Source organism: Stegostoma tigrinum, chromosome 4 (genome assembly GCF_030684315.1).
Source record: "Stegostoma tigrinum isolate sSteTig4 chromosome 4, sSteTig4.hap1, whole genome shotgun sequence".
NCBI classification, from domain to species: domain Eukaryota; kingdom Metazoa; phylum Chordata; class Chondrichthyes; order Orectolobiformes; family Stegostomatidae; genus Stegostoma; species Stegostoma tigrinum.
This window is the reverse complement of record NC_081357.1, coordinates 101,098,098-101,114,082: the sequence shown is the minus strand read 5'-3', so window position 1 is coordinate 101,114,082 and position 15,985 is coordinate 101,098,098. Positions and strand designations below refer to the sequence as shown.

The following is a 15,985-nucleotide window of genomic DNA, read 5'->3' as shown; positions in this document are numbered from 1 at the left end:
GAATTTATTATGGGGAACAAGGAAATGGCAGATGAGTTGAATAGGTACTTTGGATCTGTCTTCACTGGGGAAGACACAAGCAATCTCCCAGATGCAGTAGTGGCTGAAGGACCGAAGGTAATGGACGAACTGAAGGGTATTTATATTAGGCAGGAAATGGTGTTGGATAGACTGTTAGGTCTGAAGGCTGGTAAGTCCCCGGGACCTGATGGTCTGCATCCCAGGGTACTTAAGGAGGTGGCTCTAGAAATCATGGATGCATTGGTAATTATTTTCCAAGGTTCTATAGATTCAGGATCAGTTCCTGTGGATTGGAGGGTGGCAAATGTTGTCCCATTTTTCAAGAAAGGAGGGAGAGAGAAAACAGGAAATTACAGACCGGTTAGCCTGATGTCAGTGGTGGGAAAGATGCTGGAGTCAATCATACAAGATGAAATTACGACTCATTTGGATAGCAGTAACAGAATAGGTCAGAGTCAGCATGGATTTACGAAGGGGATATCGTGCTTGACTAATCTTGTGGAATTTTTTGAGGATGTACCTATGAAGATGGACAAGGGAGAGCCAGTGGATGTAGTGCACCAGGACTTTCAGAAAGCCTTTGATAAAATCCTGCATAGGAGATTGGTGAACAAAATTAGGGCACATGGTATTGGGGGCAAAATACTGACTTGGATTGAAAATTGGCTGGCTGACAGGAAGCAAAGAATAGTGATAAACGGGCCCCTTTCAGAATGGCAGGCAGTCACCAGTGGGGTACCACAAGGTTCGGCGCTGGGATTGCAGCTGTTTATGATGTATATTAATGATATGGATGAAGGTATTAGAAGTAATATTAGCAAATTTGCTGATGACACAAAGTTGGGTGGCAGTGTGAAACGTGAGGAGGATGTTATTAGAATACAGGGTGACTTGGACAGACTAGATGAGTGGACGGATGCATGGCAGATGCAGTTTAAAGTGGATAAATGTGTGGTTATACACTTTGGTGGCAAGAACAGGAAAGCAGATTACTATCTCAATGGAGTCAAGTTAGGTAAAGGGGAAGCACAACGAGATCTAGGGTGTTCTTGTACATCAGTCAATGAAAGCAAGCATGCAGATACAGCAGGTAGCGAAGAAAGCTAATAGCATGCTGGCCTTCATAACAAGAGGAATTGAGTATAGGAACAGAGAGGTCCTTCTGCAGCTGTACAGGGCCCTGGTGAGACCGCACCTGGAGTATCGTGTGCAGTTTTGGTCTCCCAATTTGAGGAAGGACATTCTTGCTATTGAGGGAGTGCAGCGTAGGTTCACAAGGTCAATTCCTGGAATGGCGGGACTATCATATGTTGAAAGATTGGAGTGACTGGGCTTGTATACACTTGAGTTTGGAAGGATGAGGGGGGATCTGATTGAGACATAAGATTATTAAGGGATTGGACACTGTGGAGCATGTTTCCGCTGATGGGTGAATCCAGGACCAGAGGACACAGTTTAAAAATAAGGGGTAGGCCATTTAGCACAGAGTTGAGGAAAAACGTCTTCACGCAGAGAGTGGTGGATATATGGAATGCTCTGCCCCAGAAGGCAGTGGAGGCCAACTCTCTGGATGCTTTCAAGAAAGAGATAGACAGAGCTCTTAAAGATAGTGGAATCAAGGGTTTATGGGGATAAGGCAGGAACAGGATACTGATTGTGGATGTTCAGCCACGATCATAATGAATGGTGATGCTGGCTCGAAGGACCGAATGGCCTACTCCAGCACCTATTGTCTATTGCCCAATGAGGGAAAGTGAGAGTTTATGCATTTTGGTAGAAAGAATAGAGAGAGACCATTTTATAAAATAGGAAAGGCTTCAAAAATCTGAAACACAGTGACTTAGAAGGAGTTCAGCCAGCAGTTAGGGAGGGAAATGCAAAGTTTGCATTCATGTCAAGTGGGATAAAATACAGGAGCAAACGGAAGTAAAAACGTACTGCTGAGGCTGTATAAAAAGGCTCTGGTCAGATTACATGAACAATATTGAGAACAGTTTTGGGTACTGTACTTAAGGAAGGATTTGCTGATAATAGAGAAGGTTTACGAGAATGATCCCAGGAATGAAGCACTCGTCACGAGGAGCAGTTGAGGACTCTGGGTCTGTACTCAATGGAGATTAGAAGAATGGCTGGGGGGGGTGGGGGTGGGGGTGGGGGCAGGAACTGTTTGAAACTTAAAAGCAAACACAGAGGCATAGATAGGGTGACTATTAAAGTACAAGGGACTATGACCCAAGCGCATGGCCTCACAGTGAACAAGTGACCCTTCAAGAACTGAAATGAGGAGGAATTTCTTCAGATCAAGGGTGATGAATCTGTAAAACTCATTGCTGCAGAAGACTGGGGAGGCCAAGTCATTGAGTATATTTAAGACAGGGATAGCGAGGTTCTTGATTAGTAAAGGGGTCATTGGCTATGAGGAGAAGGCAGGAGAACGGAGTCGAGAAACATATCCGCCATTATAGAAGGCAAAGCTGAGTCAATGGGTCGAATGGCCTAGTTCTGTTGCGATGGCTTATTGTTTAACTAAACAGAACATAGAATAATACAACACAGGAACAGGCCCTTTGGATCAGCATGTTGCGCTGAACTTGACACCAACTCAAACTAATCCCTTCTGCCTGTCCTTGGTCCACATTCCTTCATTCCTTGCATACTTGTGCTTATCTAGAAGTCTCTAAAATGCCCCTTAAATACTGGAAAAATAGAAGCCATAATTTTCAGTCCCAAACACAAATTCCTCTCTCCTGTTCTTAACTCCATTTGCCTCCCTGGGCATGGTTGCTCCTGTAGTTCAGTATTTGGTCCGTATGTGTTGTTTTCCTGTAGACGCTGGTTTGAAGTTCCCCACTGACTGTTCGTTCTACTGTGACATCTAGGAATGGCAGTTTGTTGTTGTTTTCCTCCTCTTTTGTGAATGTTATGCCAGTAAAGGGTATTATTGATGGTCTTGAAGGTTTCCTCTAATTTGTTTTGTTTAGTGATGACAAAGGTGTCATCCACATAGCGGACCCAAAGTTTGGGTTGGATGATTGGCAGAGCTGTTTGTTCGAGTCTCTGCATTATTGCCTCTGGTAAGAGCCCTGATATTGGAGATCCCATGGGTGTACCGTTGGTTTGTCTGTAGGTTTTGTTATTGAAAGTGAAGTGGGTGGTAAGGCATAGGTCCACTAGCTTGATGATGTTGGTGGTGTCTGGTGTATGTGTCTTCGGTTCTTCTAATAGCGTAGTCAGTGTTTCTTTGGCCAGGTTGATGTTGATGGATGGAGGAAAATAACAAACTGCCATTCCTAAATGTCACAGTAGAGCGAACAGTCAATAGGGAACTTCAAACCAGCATCTACAGGAAAACAACACATACGGACCAAATACTGAACTACAGGAGCAACCATCCCAACACCCACAAACGAAGCTGCATTAGAACATCATTCCAATGAGCCACCACACTGCAGCACAGAGGAACTACGCAGAGCAGAAGAAAATCACCTATACAGCGTATTCAAAAAGAACGGGTACCCAATGAACACAGTCCGCCGATTTCTCAGCAACAAACCCAAACAAACAGAAAACGAGCCCAGAAACCATAACCACTCTCCCCTACATTAAAGACATTTCCAAAATGACTGCCAGACTACTCAGACCTCTTGGCATCAGGGTAGCCCGCAAACCCACCAACACAGCAGCTAATGAACTTAAAAGACCCTATACAGACAACAAACAAAACGAACGTCATCTACAAAATACCTTGCAAGAACTGTGACAAACACTACATTGGACAAACAGGCAGAAAGCTAGCCACCAGGATACATGGACATCAACTAGCCACAAAACGACATGACCCACTATCACTCGTATCCTTACATACAGATGAGGAAGGACACTACTTTGATTGGGACAACACATCCATCCTAGGACAAGCCAAACAGAGACACGCACGAGAATTCCTAGAAGCATGGCATTCCAACCGGAACTCCATCAACAATCACAGTGATTTGGAGCCAATCTACCATCCGCTGAGAAAAAGAACAGGAAATGACATCACCAACGCAGGAAATGACACCGCCAACCCAAGGAAACCTAAACAGATAAATAGAAAGCAGGACATAACACCAGCGCTTCATCGGAGGCTCACTGATGATGTTACCTAGAATGGTGACGAAACGTCTGAAAACTAACCTTACAGCTCAGCGAGCAAACTCACATCCAGAACCTCAACCTGAGCTACAAATCTTCTCAAAACTCGCTAACAAAGGAGGCTGCATTCCCAAAAATTATAATGGAATTATGATAGAATTTAGATTAGAACTACTGAATGTGGGTGATAAAAGCTGCCCAGAGGCCTTCAGCTTCTGAAAGTTCCAAAATGTTTTCCATTATCTTTGGCATGAGAAGAAAATTTAACCAACTTACCCAAGCTAATCCTAACTATTTTCCTTTTAAAATGTACATTTTTCATGAAAAAAAACTTACAGCAGTATTTGATCTATATTTTCTCAGCATTCAACCTGGTTCTGAAGAAACAGGTCCTACAAGGACCTTTAAAACAAAAATCATTTTCATAATTAAAATTCTAGTACTCAAGCAAATGTTGATTTGGTCTCCAATTTTGAGACTCCTTAATTGCAAACTCTTCACCTCAGTTCTAGTTCAGAGTTCAAATTAAAATAACTTCCTCAATATGATTGATGCCTCTCAAGCATTCCATAAGACCATAAGACATAGGACTGGAAGTAAGGCTATTTGGCCCATCAAGTCCACTCCGCCATTTAAATCATGGCTGATGGGCATTTCAACACCACTTCCCTGCACTCTCCCCGTAGCCCTCGATTCCTTCTGAGATCAAGAATTTGTCAATCTCTGCCTTGAAGGCATCCAACATCCCGGCCTCCAGTGCACTCTGCGGCAATGAATTCCACAAGCCCACCACTCTCTGGCTGAAGAAATGTCGTCTCATTTCACTTATAAAATTTACCCCCTCTAATTTTAACGCTGTGCCCACGGGTCCTAGTCTCCCCACCTAACGGAAACAACTTCCTAGCATCCACCCCTTCTCAACCATACATTATCTTCCAAGTTTCTATTAGATCTCCCCTCAACCTTCTAAACTCTAATGAGTACAATCCCACGATGCTTAGCCGTTCATCATACGTTAAACCTACCATTCCAGGGATTATACGTGTGAATCTCCGCTGGACACGCTCCAGGGCTAGTATGTCCTTCCTGAGGTGTGGGGCCCAAAACTGGACACATTGGACATATTCCAGGAATACCATTCATGTCTCCTTCAACTCTTAACTCCAACTTACACTTCAAGAACCATCAACATCATGTTTTTCTGAATCCTTTATAATACAATGCTCTTGAAACTGACCACAGTAACACTTCAAAGAAAACTTTATGCAATATGCCTTTTACAATCTTTGATTGGGCATATTTATGTAATACACAGGAGTGCTCACATTCCAGCCATGGATAGGTTGCTTGTCTGAGTTGTTACTGATGAACTTATTTCAACATACAAGGTTAAGGGGACTTGACAGGAAGGAGATACCATGGAGCTGTATTCTCTGATGGGGAAATCAGATTTCTAAAATAAGAGGTTCTAAAAGATGGAGATGGATGTGTTTTTGAAGGGTTGTTCGGCTGTGAAATTATCTTTCCCAGAAATTAGTGGAAGCTGAATCATTAAATTCTCCAATAGTGAGTGGACAGCAATACTTCATACAGCTGGTATGTAATAAATAAAGTTATTAAAACATGCACCAGAAATTCTTTATAGGTGGTGAGTTGGATAATATAAATGCAACCATCAATTAAGCTGCAAATTCTAACAATGTTTATCATGCTGAAAGACAGACTGATTTTACATGTTTATTACTTACTGTAATAACAATGTATCGAGAACTGTTTTGCCAATTTGCAAAAGGAAAATTCAACCTCCACAGAAAAGACATTGCTACATGTAAAATGCTTAGGACATGCGACATGTATGTTATTGTCCAATTTTGTCATTGCATAGGTGATATAACAAATTTAAAATTTTCATGAAAACTTTCAGCAGTATTTTATCTATATTTTCTCAGCATTTAACCTGCTTCTGTAGAAACAGGCCCAACAAGGAACTTTAAAACAAAAATCATTTTCAGTTTTGCCAATTCCAGTACTCAAGCAAATGATGATTTGGTGTCCAACTTGGAGACTCATTAATTGCAAATAACCATGCTTTTTTTCCCCACGTAATAACCATGCTAGCCACAAACTGATAAGTCTGACAAAATATCTATTTCATTCATAACTACATTTGTAGCCAAACACAAGACTAATATATTTTATGGGCCAATATATTATGGAAGGACTACTTACTTTTGAGAGTGGAATAAGAAAATCCAACTTGTATGAAAGGATCACTCTGGTTAACAGCACAACAAAGACCACATATGCAGAATTCTCAAAATCTGTCAATTGGACCTGTAAACAGAATGTTATACAAAAACAAGAAGATTCCAGTGAACAATTACATTTTTATGGGGTGGTATGTTTGCCTGAAACTCATAACAATGTGCTTATCACTTGTCTCTTAATATGGAGTAAATTAATTTAGATATGTTGGGATTATTGTTAGAAAATGTCAAATGTTGATATGGCAATACATTATTAAAGGAATTCTGCATTCCCTAGTAAGTAAAGCATATAGAAGTCATCCAGCGATCAGAAGACCAGAACACTTTTAAGGTTCGGTGCCATTTACTAAAGGAAGTAACACTGATGTTCAATACCTCCAAGCCATCAAAATGGTTGTGTAGTATGATGAATGTCCATGTAATAGCTGGTGCCACAATACCTGCTTTTTAAAAAGGCTCGAGCCAATGGTTACTAATTCATCAGAGATAGTAAATTAATTGTGGGAAAAGACTAGACTCACAGGAACTATTTATAGAGACAGATTCGTACAACACCGAAACAGACCTTCTGGTCCAATTTACCCATGCCAACCAGATATCCCAAACAACTTTTATCCGCACTTGGTCCATATCCCTCTAAAACCTTTCCTATCAATATATCTGTACAAATGTCTTTTAAATTTGGTACTTGTACCTGCCTCTACCACTTGCTCTCGCTACTCAACTCTCCCCTCCCTTACCCTCACTTTCGTTGTTGTTCTACTGCCCCTAATGCCCCTTGCATGTAATTGATCCAGAATTTTCATGTAATTGATCTACTTTGGTGGTGGAGGAAACAAAAAAATGTCTCCTAGGCTTGGAGGCCTGGGACCAAGCCCCACCTAGTTCCAGATAAGAATCATAGATAACTGAGTCAGTTGATTAAAAATATTTACTAACAGCTCGTCAGTTAAAATAAGCAAATGAGAATTGGAACAAACTGAAGAGTGGGGAGGATCATCAAAATTTTCAATAGCTTTGCATTTCAACAGGAAATATGAAAATAAGGACAAGAGGACTCTGAAGATGGCAGGATAATTGAAATTATTTTCAATTGTTCTAATAAACAGAATGAACAGACACAATGGCTAAAGACTTTCTGGCCAAAGATTACTCAATTAATTAACCCAATCCCCCTAAAAAGATTATTTGGGAAGAATCATAGATTGGAGTGTCAAAGCTACACAGCAGCAAAACAGCTCTGTTCCTTTTTGCCAGCTAAGCAATCAAAATGGAGATCCAAGTTAAAAACTAAACATGTTGGTAACCTGTTCATCTCCGGTGCCTCCTATTACCTATGAGAAGGTTCTGATTAGTGGAACTATCAGAATTATGAAATGAAGCTTTAAATCTATACTTTGGTCATTAATGCAATCTGAGTCAGCATTCTGCTAAGCAATTATTTGCATTAAGACTAAATGACTCTCAATTAGATGGTGTTTTCCAGTACAAAGTGCAAAAAAACTACCTGGGATTATTTTGTCATTGGTTCAGAGGCAAACTGTGACACTCACTTTGAATCTGCAGCTTGTTCCTCAAACATGTGTTGCCTTTGTTTAAAATGCCTGGGGCCCAATACCGACTTTACAAAACCACATTCTGCAGACACTGCAAAGTTGAGACCTATTTTGAGACCATTAATTTAAAATGCTACACTCAGCTAAGTTAATCAAATCAAATAAATCATCACTCAAACATGAACAAGCACTTTTTAAAGTTTGGGTGCACAAGTCAGAATACTTGGAAAAAAGGGCATAATTTGTAGCAATGACCAAATGTGAAATGGGAACTCTACCACGTGATGATTTACTATTGCATTTGGTGTCCATCTCCAAATCCACCTGAACCCAATGGCATATCAGGGCAAGTCAAAGTCAAAGCTGACAAAGTTAACATGCTGCTGCCCCTGGAGGTACATTTAAGTCAGAACAGGCAAGGGCAGATCTTCCTTACCTAAAGAGCATTAGGGAACCAGATATTTGAAAGAAAATGATTAACACAAGCAAACAAATTTGATGGCTTGTATTAAAATTTAATACAATTGTTTTAATATAATTACAGTACTTACCTCCATCGGTCGAAATTCCACTCTCCAACCAATTTCAGAATTTGGGGGTGGAGGCTTGAATCGCATGGTTTGCCAATTTGTGGATTGTATGTTCTATAGGTAGTCAATTGCACAATTAATTTTTTATGTTGGTTTTAATAAACCATACAATTCCCATTACACCTTCAAAATGTTATTCAACAAAATGAATGTTCACAGTTTATATATTCAAAATGACAGAAGTCAACTGGAATTTGATTCATTCTGGCTAATGCACAAAATCAATGCCATAGAAATAAGCTTTTACTGGGGCCGCTCTGTATCGTTAATAGTTAAAGGTAACATTCTATTTTTAACGTGGTTAAATTTTTTTTAAGCTGTGTCACCGCATTAATTTGTTTTTTAGAAATGTAGTATCTTGAAAGGATTACCTATCCCGTGGCCAGCATTTCTTGGTTTATTGGTCACCACCTTTTCCATCCCCAACAGTGCTCTTCCTGCTTCCTCACTGCATGAAAATGCTAAATATCCTCACTGTGAACACTGCCATGCTGGGGTTGGGTGGTGAATAGTGCTGTCAGGATGCAATACTTTGACATTTCAATAGATTTGCTAAAAGTCACACTCTTGAGAAAGTTTTAAATCTGCTCTGAAAAACTAAGTAAATCAATGTAAAAACCAGGACAACGAAAGGGCACGTAGCTCGAGAGCGAGAGATTCTGGCCAATCACAGAACAGCCTAGGAAGTTTAATCTTAGCAATTTGAAGATGCCTCATCACCTAACACATTGCTACTGTTAATATTGTAGGTTACCTCAAAGTGGTCAGATTCATTCGCATCATCCATGTTTATCTTTTCTGCATACAGTGTCAAAGGATCACGAATAAAAAGATGAGCTATATGCTGTGCTAGGAGATGATCAATACCTGAAAAACATATTTCAAGCCTGAAAATATTTTTCTTCAGTGCAAAAGATCAAGCATTAAGATTAAATAAATCATCATTACAGATTTTTGTGTCTCATAGGGACATTTGGCAATCCACTAAAAATTAAGTTCAGCGTGGGTCTAATTGGGCAAAGACAAGTTATATTACGAGCAGACAATTTGAAGTTTTGCAACTTAACTGTAAATAAGTATCATTTGGAAAACAGGGAAGCAGAGTTAACTGATGCACTCGAGTTGCTTTGTAAGACAGATGGAGTAGTTCGAAGATACAAAAATGGAGATACTGCACTGCTACTATTAAGTGTAGAATTACACCTTCCATTTTGCAATGCCTTTGATGCAGTAAAATGCCCATGGTACTCCAGGAGGAGAAGCAGACAAAGCTTGACCAATGTGGAGAAACAGACATTATGGTAGATGATAAAGAGCTTGGTCAAAAGGGAGAATGTAAAGATTATCGTTAAAAAGGTGAGAAATTTAAACAGATTTGCAGAGCTCAAGATCAAAACATCTGAGGCATGGCAGCACATGATTAAGTGAGCATTTCCCTGATGAAGCAGAAGTGAAGCAATGCAGAGCTCAGAGGATTAAGGATGTTGCAGTACTGGGGAAGGAGGTAGCTGTTTTGATGGAATGGACTCCATGTGACTCATGCTGTGACCAAAACTGCATAAATTAGGGATGTGGAAAGGGCTTTAAACTAAATTGGTAGAGGGGAGCATGGTTTGGGTTAAATTGGAAAATTATGGACATGGTTAAACTAGGGATGGCATGGATTGGGGGCATGGGGTGGTGAGGAGAGAAGAGGACTCAGCAGATGTTATTAAAGTTTCCGAAACAAATGACAGGACACTTTAGGCACTGCAGGTAAGGGGTCAACTATGGAGAACAGAGCCAGTCAATACAGAACTAAGGGTGTTGTGCTTAAATGCGTGCAGTTTACAAAACAAATTGAAATTGGCCAAGACAAACGTTGTGGGCATCACAGAGGTGAGGCTGCAAGGACATCAGGGCTGGAAACTAAATATCCAAGCGTACGTGTCCTATCCAAAGGACAGGCAGATTGGCAGAGAAAATGGGGTTGCTTTGTTGGTAAGAAAAATAAAATTATATCAAAAGCAAGAAATGGGAGTTACAAAGTGTAGAATCTCTGTAGATCGGGTTGAGAGGCAGCAAAGGAAAAAAAGATCATGTTAGGAATTATGTAAAAATCTCTTAGCAGTAGTCAGGAGAAAGTAAGCCACGTGATCGAAAAGGCATGTAAGAAAGGCGCAACTACAATAATCATGACAGACTTTAATTAGAAGGTGGATTAGGAAAATTGGTTGCAGCAGATTCCCGGAAAAGGCATTTGTGTAATGTCTCTGAGATAGGTTTTTTTGGAACAGTGTACGGTAGACCCCACCGGGGAATAGGTAATTCTGGTTGTGATGATGTGTAAAGAGACAGACTGTACTAGGGAGCTTAGGGTGCAAGAACTCCGAGTGGGCAATCACTACTGTTAGAATTCACTCTGCGGGTTGTTGGGGGGGGGGGGGGGGTGGAAGCTGTAACATATTTCAATTCAATAATTTGGAGCATCTGCAGGATTATGACATTTGACACTAAATTTATTTATTTTGCTATTCTTATGTTAAGATGACTGTAGTGCTGAACTTTTTAAAGTTATTTCTTTATTTTTCTAATTAGGTACTTTTTTTACTTAACTCTGTCCCGTACTTGAGTAAACATGACAATAAAACCTAAAAATTCAAAAAATCTGACCGGGAAGCTCTTGAGGGTCAGTGTGCACTCAATGGACAGAATGGCTGCTTCCACTCTGTACGGAATCTATGATTCTATGACAAGGGGTTTTAGATCAACACACTACTTCATGATTGCTTCTTGAAAGAAAGTAGTGCAAATATCCTGCATGGTTGTAAATTTAAATCTCGGAACAATACTACTACAAAAATGTTGCATGGACTAAAGGCAGCATCACATCTGTACTGGTTAAGTGTATCAATACTTTATGAATGAAGGCCTTGATTGCCTTCAATTATACCATCATGTCAACACAAAGCAACTTGTAAATTAGAAAGCTGACAAAATGTAATATCAGATTTTATTTTAATGCATCCTTTATTACCTCCTTCTCGAAGTTGCTTGTAGATTTCATCATCGACTGTTAATTCTAGGTCATTATATTTTTCACCACATTTTGACAGGTAACTGTCAATGGAGTCATACCTGGATTTACTGATCCTGTACTTGCTGTGCTTACGAGGCTGCAATTGCAATAAGCACAGTATAAGGTTATCAAGCACAAGATTCCTGTCATGCAGGTTAATATGACAAATGTTATCTCAAAATCCTCATTTTATAGTTACCTCCAAACCTCTTTCTTCCCTGGTTCGGTCATCTACAGAGGCTGAAATTACACCCCAGCGACAATCAATATCAGACACGTAACCTCTATAAAATGGTGAAGCAGCACTCAAAGCCATCTGGAAGGAAAATTGCACTTAGATGTGTGGGGGTAAATGCACAGTATTTGTAATTCAATTCAGTGAATATTCTATGAATATTACCATTTTTTGATTTTATGCAATGAAGGTAACAGATAAGTTTTATTTAGATACTTCTATTAAAATAAACATTTGAATATTACAATCACATCAAATGTTAACACTAAGCTACTCTGCTGTAATTGTCAGTCTACATGGCTGAGTAATAATTAACATGCAGAAGTGTCGAAGATTCTTGTATATGACCCCACATTTAGAATACTTATTGTCCACTTTTGGATAAGAAAGTTGTGTTCATCAAATGGAACTGTTTAAGCCACAGAGCCTGATTTCTAGCATTTAGTGTTAATGTGTATTTAGATGTGAATCAATAACTTCATTAGCTTCTACACAACATAATTGAGACAACAACATTAAAGAGTTAGAAATCATGACGAGCAGCTTTGAGCATATCCACAGAATAAATTTAATGTTGCTCAAAAGACCGAGGCTCTTTTTCAAAAGAAAAAGGGTAACATTACAGGTTGCATGAACTGCTATCTAGATTTTGACATGGCTGTTGCTTTCAGTAGCGATGCTATTCAACTGAACTGAAACGGCAGAGTTAAACAGCAACTGTTTTAGCTCAGACTTTCACTTGATAGAGATGGAGATTGAGATCAGAGAAATGGCTCTGCATTGAGGGTACAGACTTCCATGACATAAACAGGATGTTTAAGGGAGATACTCAACCTGACAATTATCAAAAAACGTTAATTCTCCCCACTAAAATTAAAAGTCACTTAATACTTGCACTTTTCTACTTTCCTGTACAATTTCAGATTGACTTCTGGTTGTAGATAGTTTCCAAAAGCCATGTTTTGTTTTAAACAAGATATAAAAAGATATTTAAGATCGTCCATAAAAGCTGATGCATTACAAAGCTGTGAAAATAAAATTAAATGTTTCACATTCCATAAAACAAGGTATGTTAAGTTGATTAAAAAGCCACCAAGCATAATACATATGCTTGAAAAGTTTTATCAGCCTGACAAACATGATTCAACTACAGCAAGTTAATCTCATCACATTAACTCATCGAGAATATTTAACAGTAACTATGCTTCCATGAAGTTATTTACAAAGATAGATTATAGGGCATGCAAAGGGCAGATCAAATTCTACTTCTATACATGTTTGTGCTTGATGTTATACTACCACTTAGTGTTAAGTATGAGCTATTGCAACTAAAAGCAATCATCTGGCAGAAAGAGAGAGGGCAAGTGAGAATTATAGCCAATATCTATCAAGTCCTTAATGAGCTATACCAGAATGATTGAGGATCACTAAAATCAAGGTTACAGTATTCTTCAACTGGAAGCTGGTAAAATTATTAATAAATTATGTTCAAAGCTCATCATATACCCTTTCCATAAAATTACCACAGATATGTTCAGGTTTGACTGGTGAATCCGTCTTAGTGAACATCTTGTTAAAACACAGTATTAAAGCTCACGCAAGTAGAAAAGGCTGAATAGGGTACTGAAACATTGCTGGTACCTACAAAAATGTCAATATCTTGCCAACATCAGTCAGATAATGGGACAAAAATAAAAACCAGTAAGGCTATTAAAACTGACGAATTCAGACAGTAACTTTTTTTTTCAGTTAACCCGTGTTAGTAATTCTAAGCACTCTTTGTTATAAAGCAAAGCAAAACATTTACAGAAAAGAAACTAACTTTCTTTTTAAATAAACTGTTGACTGCTGTCAGATCCACATAGCTCAGAGACATCATGACTATTGATTGGAAAAGGTGTTCCTTTAATTAAGTGGAAATTGCAACATTGAACTACGTTGCATACAGATTATTCAGAGATTCTCAAACTGAGGAAACAAGTATTAAGATTTGCAATTTCAGATGTATGCATCTGCTAGTTTTGGGTTTCCATGACTGAAATTAGGGACACTCCCAATTGACAATAATATATAGCAAGTTATCAATACAAGTGCCAGTGTCAGAAGCATTAAAATTCAGAATTAAATTCAAAACAAAACACCAGTCTGATGCACTTACCACAATAGGGCAAATTGTAGCGAGCTGATCATACAGGTACCTGGCTTCCGAGATGCTACATGCTTGGAATGTCACCTATTGCAAAAGAGGCACAAATAAGCAAGCAAAAGAAATAAGAAGTTAAAAGAACACACATCTTGCAAATGAAACTCACCTGAAGACAGCAATTGCCCATACCAAACCCCATAGCATCCATATAGATGTGATCAGGTTTTGTTGCTCTTGCTGCTTCGCCATCATCATTGACAAATTTTTCAACAAATGGAGAAGAAACACATCTGTCCTTATAAACTGCAAAGGAAAAGAAATTAAATCTGACAGCAGCTTGTTTACAGACAGTTTCAATGTTAGTGGAGAAGACAAAAATAATTTCCAACAACAAACAGGCCAACTAATACATCAAATGACAACATGGAGGCCTACTAGGTTATATGGAGGAAAACCTTTAAATGTTAACATTCGAAATATTTGGTACTAAGAGTAAAGTTGATTCACAATTATTTGTCTTAATACATTCACTGTAACATTTGCACCTAGGAATAACCCAGTATGATATCAAGCCATCTAGATTAGAATGTTCTCTTGTCATCCTAGGAGTGGTCTTGATGACAATTCTACAGTCCTTTGTAGCACTGAAAAACAACTCTCACATGACTGATACCTAATGGTTTCAGAGTCAAAGTACAGATTAAAACGGATTAAAATAGATAACCTCAAAAACCATTTCTCTCTAACTCCCCCTACCGTTTACTATCTTAAATGTGACATTTAAGATAGGGCAGCATTGGGATCAACAGAAATTCCCTACATTTCTGATTTAAGCTTTCAACCAGAACGACTTATCAGAACAGAATCAGAATTTACAACACAAGGGCACAATTTGGCATAAATGTCTGCAATCGCTTCTCAAAGAGCTTAGTTCCATTCTCTACTCTCTATTCAGACAAAAAACAACACAACAGACCTTTCAACCTAACTAGTCAGTGCACCACAGAAGTGTCCCTTTTTTGGAAGGGATAACAAAAATGTCTTATTGGCATTTTCAGGTAGACACGGATCTCTCACTGATTAGATGCGATCTTTCACTGCACCTTCTCTGTAGCTGTAACATTAGTTTCTGCATGCTGTTCTATTACCCTGATGTACTTATGTAAGGTCTAATTTGTCTGGTCAGCATGCAAAACAATGCTTTTCACTGTATCACGGTACAGTGTTAAATCAAGATATCCCACTGCACTATTTTGACAACAAAAGTTGGAATTATCCCTGGTGTCCTAATCAATACCCACTCTTCCACCAGCATCACAAAAAAGAATTGTTGTCATTATCATACTGTTATCCATAATCATGGAGAAAAAAAATGTCGTCAGTATGGATGTTGCGACACTGACCAACATGAGCAATGCAGAATCTTCCTCTAATCCATCATCATAGCCCTCTATTCCTTTCTCAGATTCATCTAGCTTCTTTAAATACATCCATACGATTTGTCTACTTTTCTAAGTGAAGTTTCACCTAAATTCCCAATTGGATTTATTTGGTGATTACCATTCTGTATCTCAATTATACTTAGCGACTTTTATTCTTTGTCCCTTTATATCCTTCCCCAACAAAATTCTGTTAATCTTAGCAAAGTTTTAACTGAAATCAGTAGCCATAATCTTTGAGGAAAAAGGTTTCCTGATTTCTACAGTTTGAGAAAAAGCACAGACTGATTTTACTGCTAAATAACCTGGATTTAACGTTATTAGAAGTATTCCTGGTTCTTAATAACCCCCAAAAAGGTTCCTGACCTTATATCATTTTAAACATGACAGTTTAGTTGAGTTAGCAATATGCAAAGATTCCCGTCATGAAATTAACCTGTTAAGTGCAATGCTGAGGTTATAGCTCCACTCCCATTGAGCATTTGTATCCCACTGGATTTGCATCTGAAATTGAGCTCAAATCCATAATCTTGGAATTC

At 38.8% G+C, this 15,985-nt stretch overlaps 1 protein-coding gene across 1 annotated transcript in view; it reads right to left on the bottom strand.

The window, feature by feature from the left end:
• Positions 1-15,985, bottom strand: part of gclc (glutamate-cysteine ligase, catalytic subunit) — a 63,012-nt gene that overhangs the window by 19,342 nt on the left and 27,685 nt on the right. The window contains exons 7-13 of the mRNA XM_048531179.2: positions 14,174-14,310; positions 14,020-14,094; positions 11,826-11,942; positions 11,585-11,723; positions 9,323-9,435; positions 8,530-8,622; positions 6,385-6,489 (exon numbers count right to left, since the gene is read on the bottom strand). Coding sequence (XP_048387136.1) covers positions 6,385-6,489; positions 8,530-8,622; positions 9,323-9,435; positions 11,585-11,723; positions 11,826-11,942; positions 14,020-14,094; positions 14,174-14,310 — 779 coding nt within the window. The remainder of the gene's footprint in view (positions 1-6,384; positions 6,490-8,529; positions 8,623-9,322; positions 9,436-11,584; positions 11,724-11,825; positions 11,943-14,019; positions 14,095-14,173; positions 14,311-15,985) is intronic.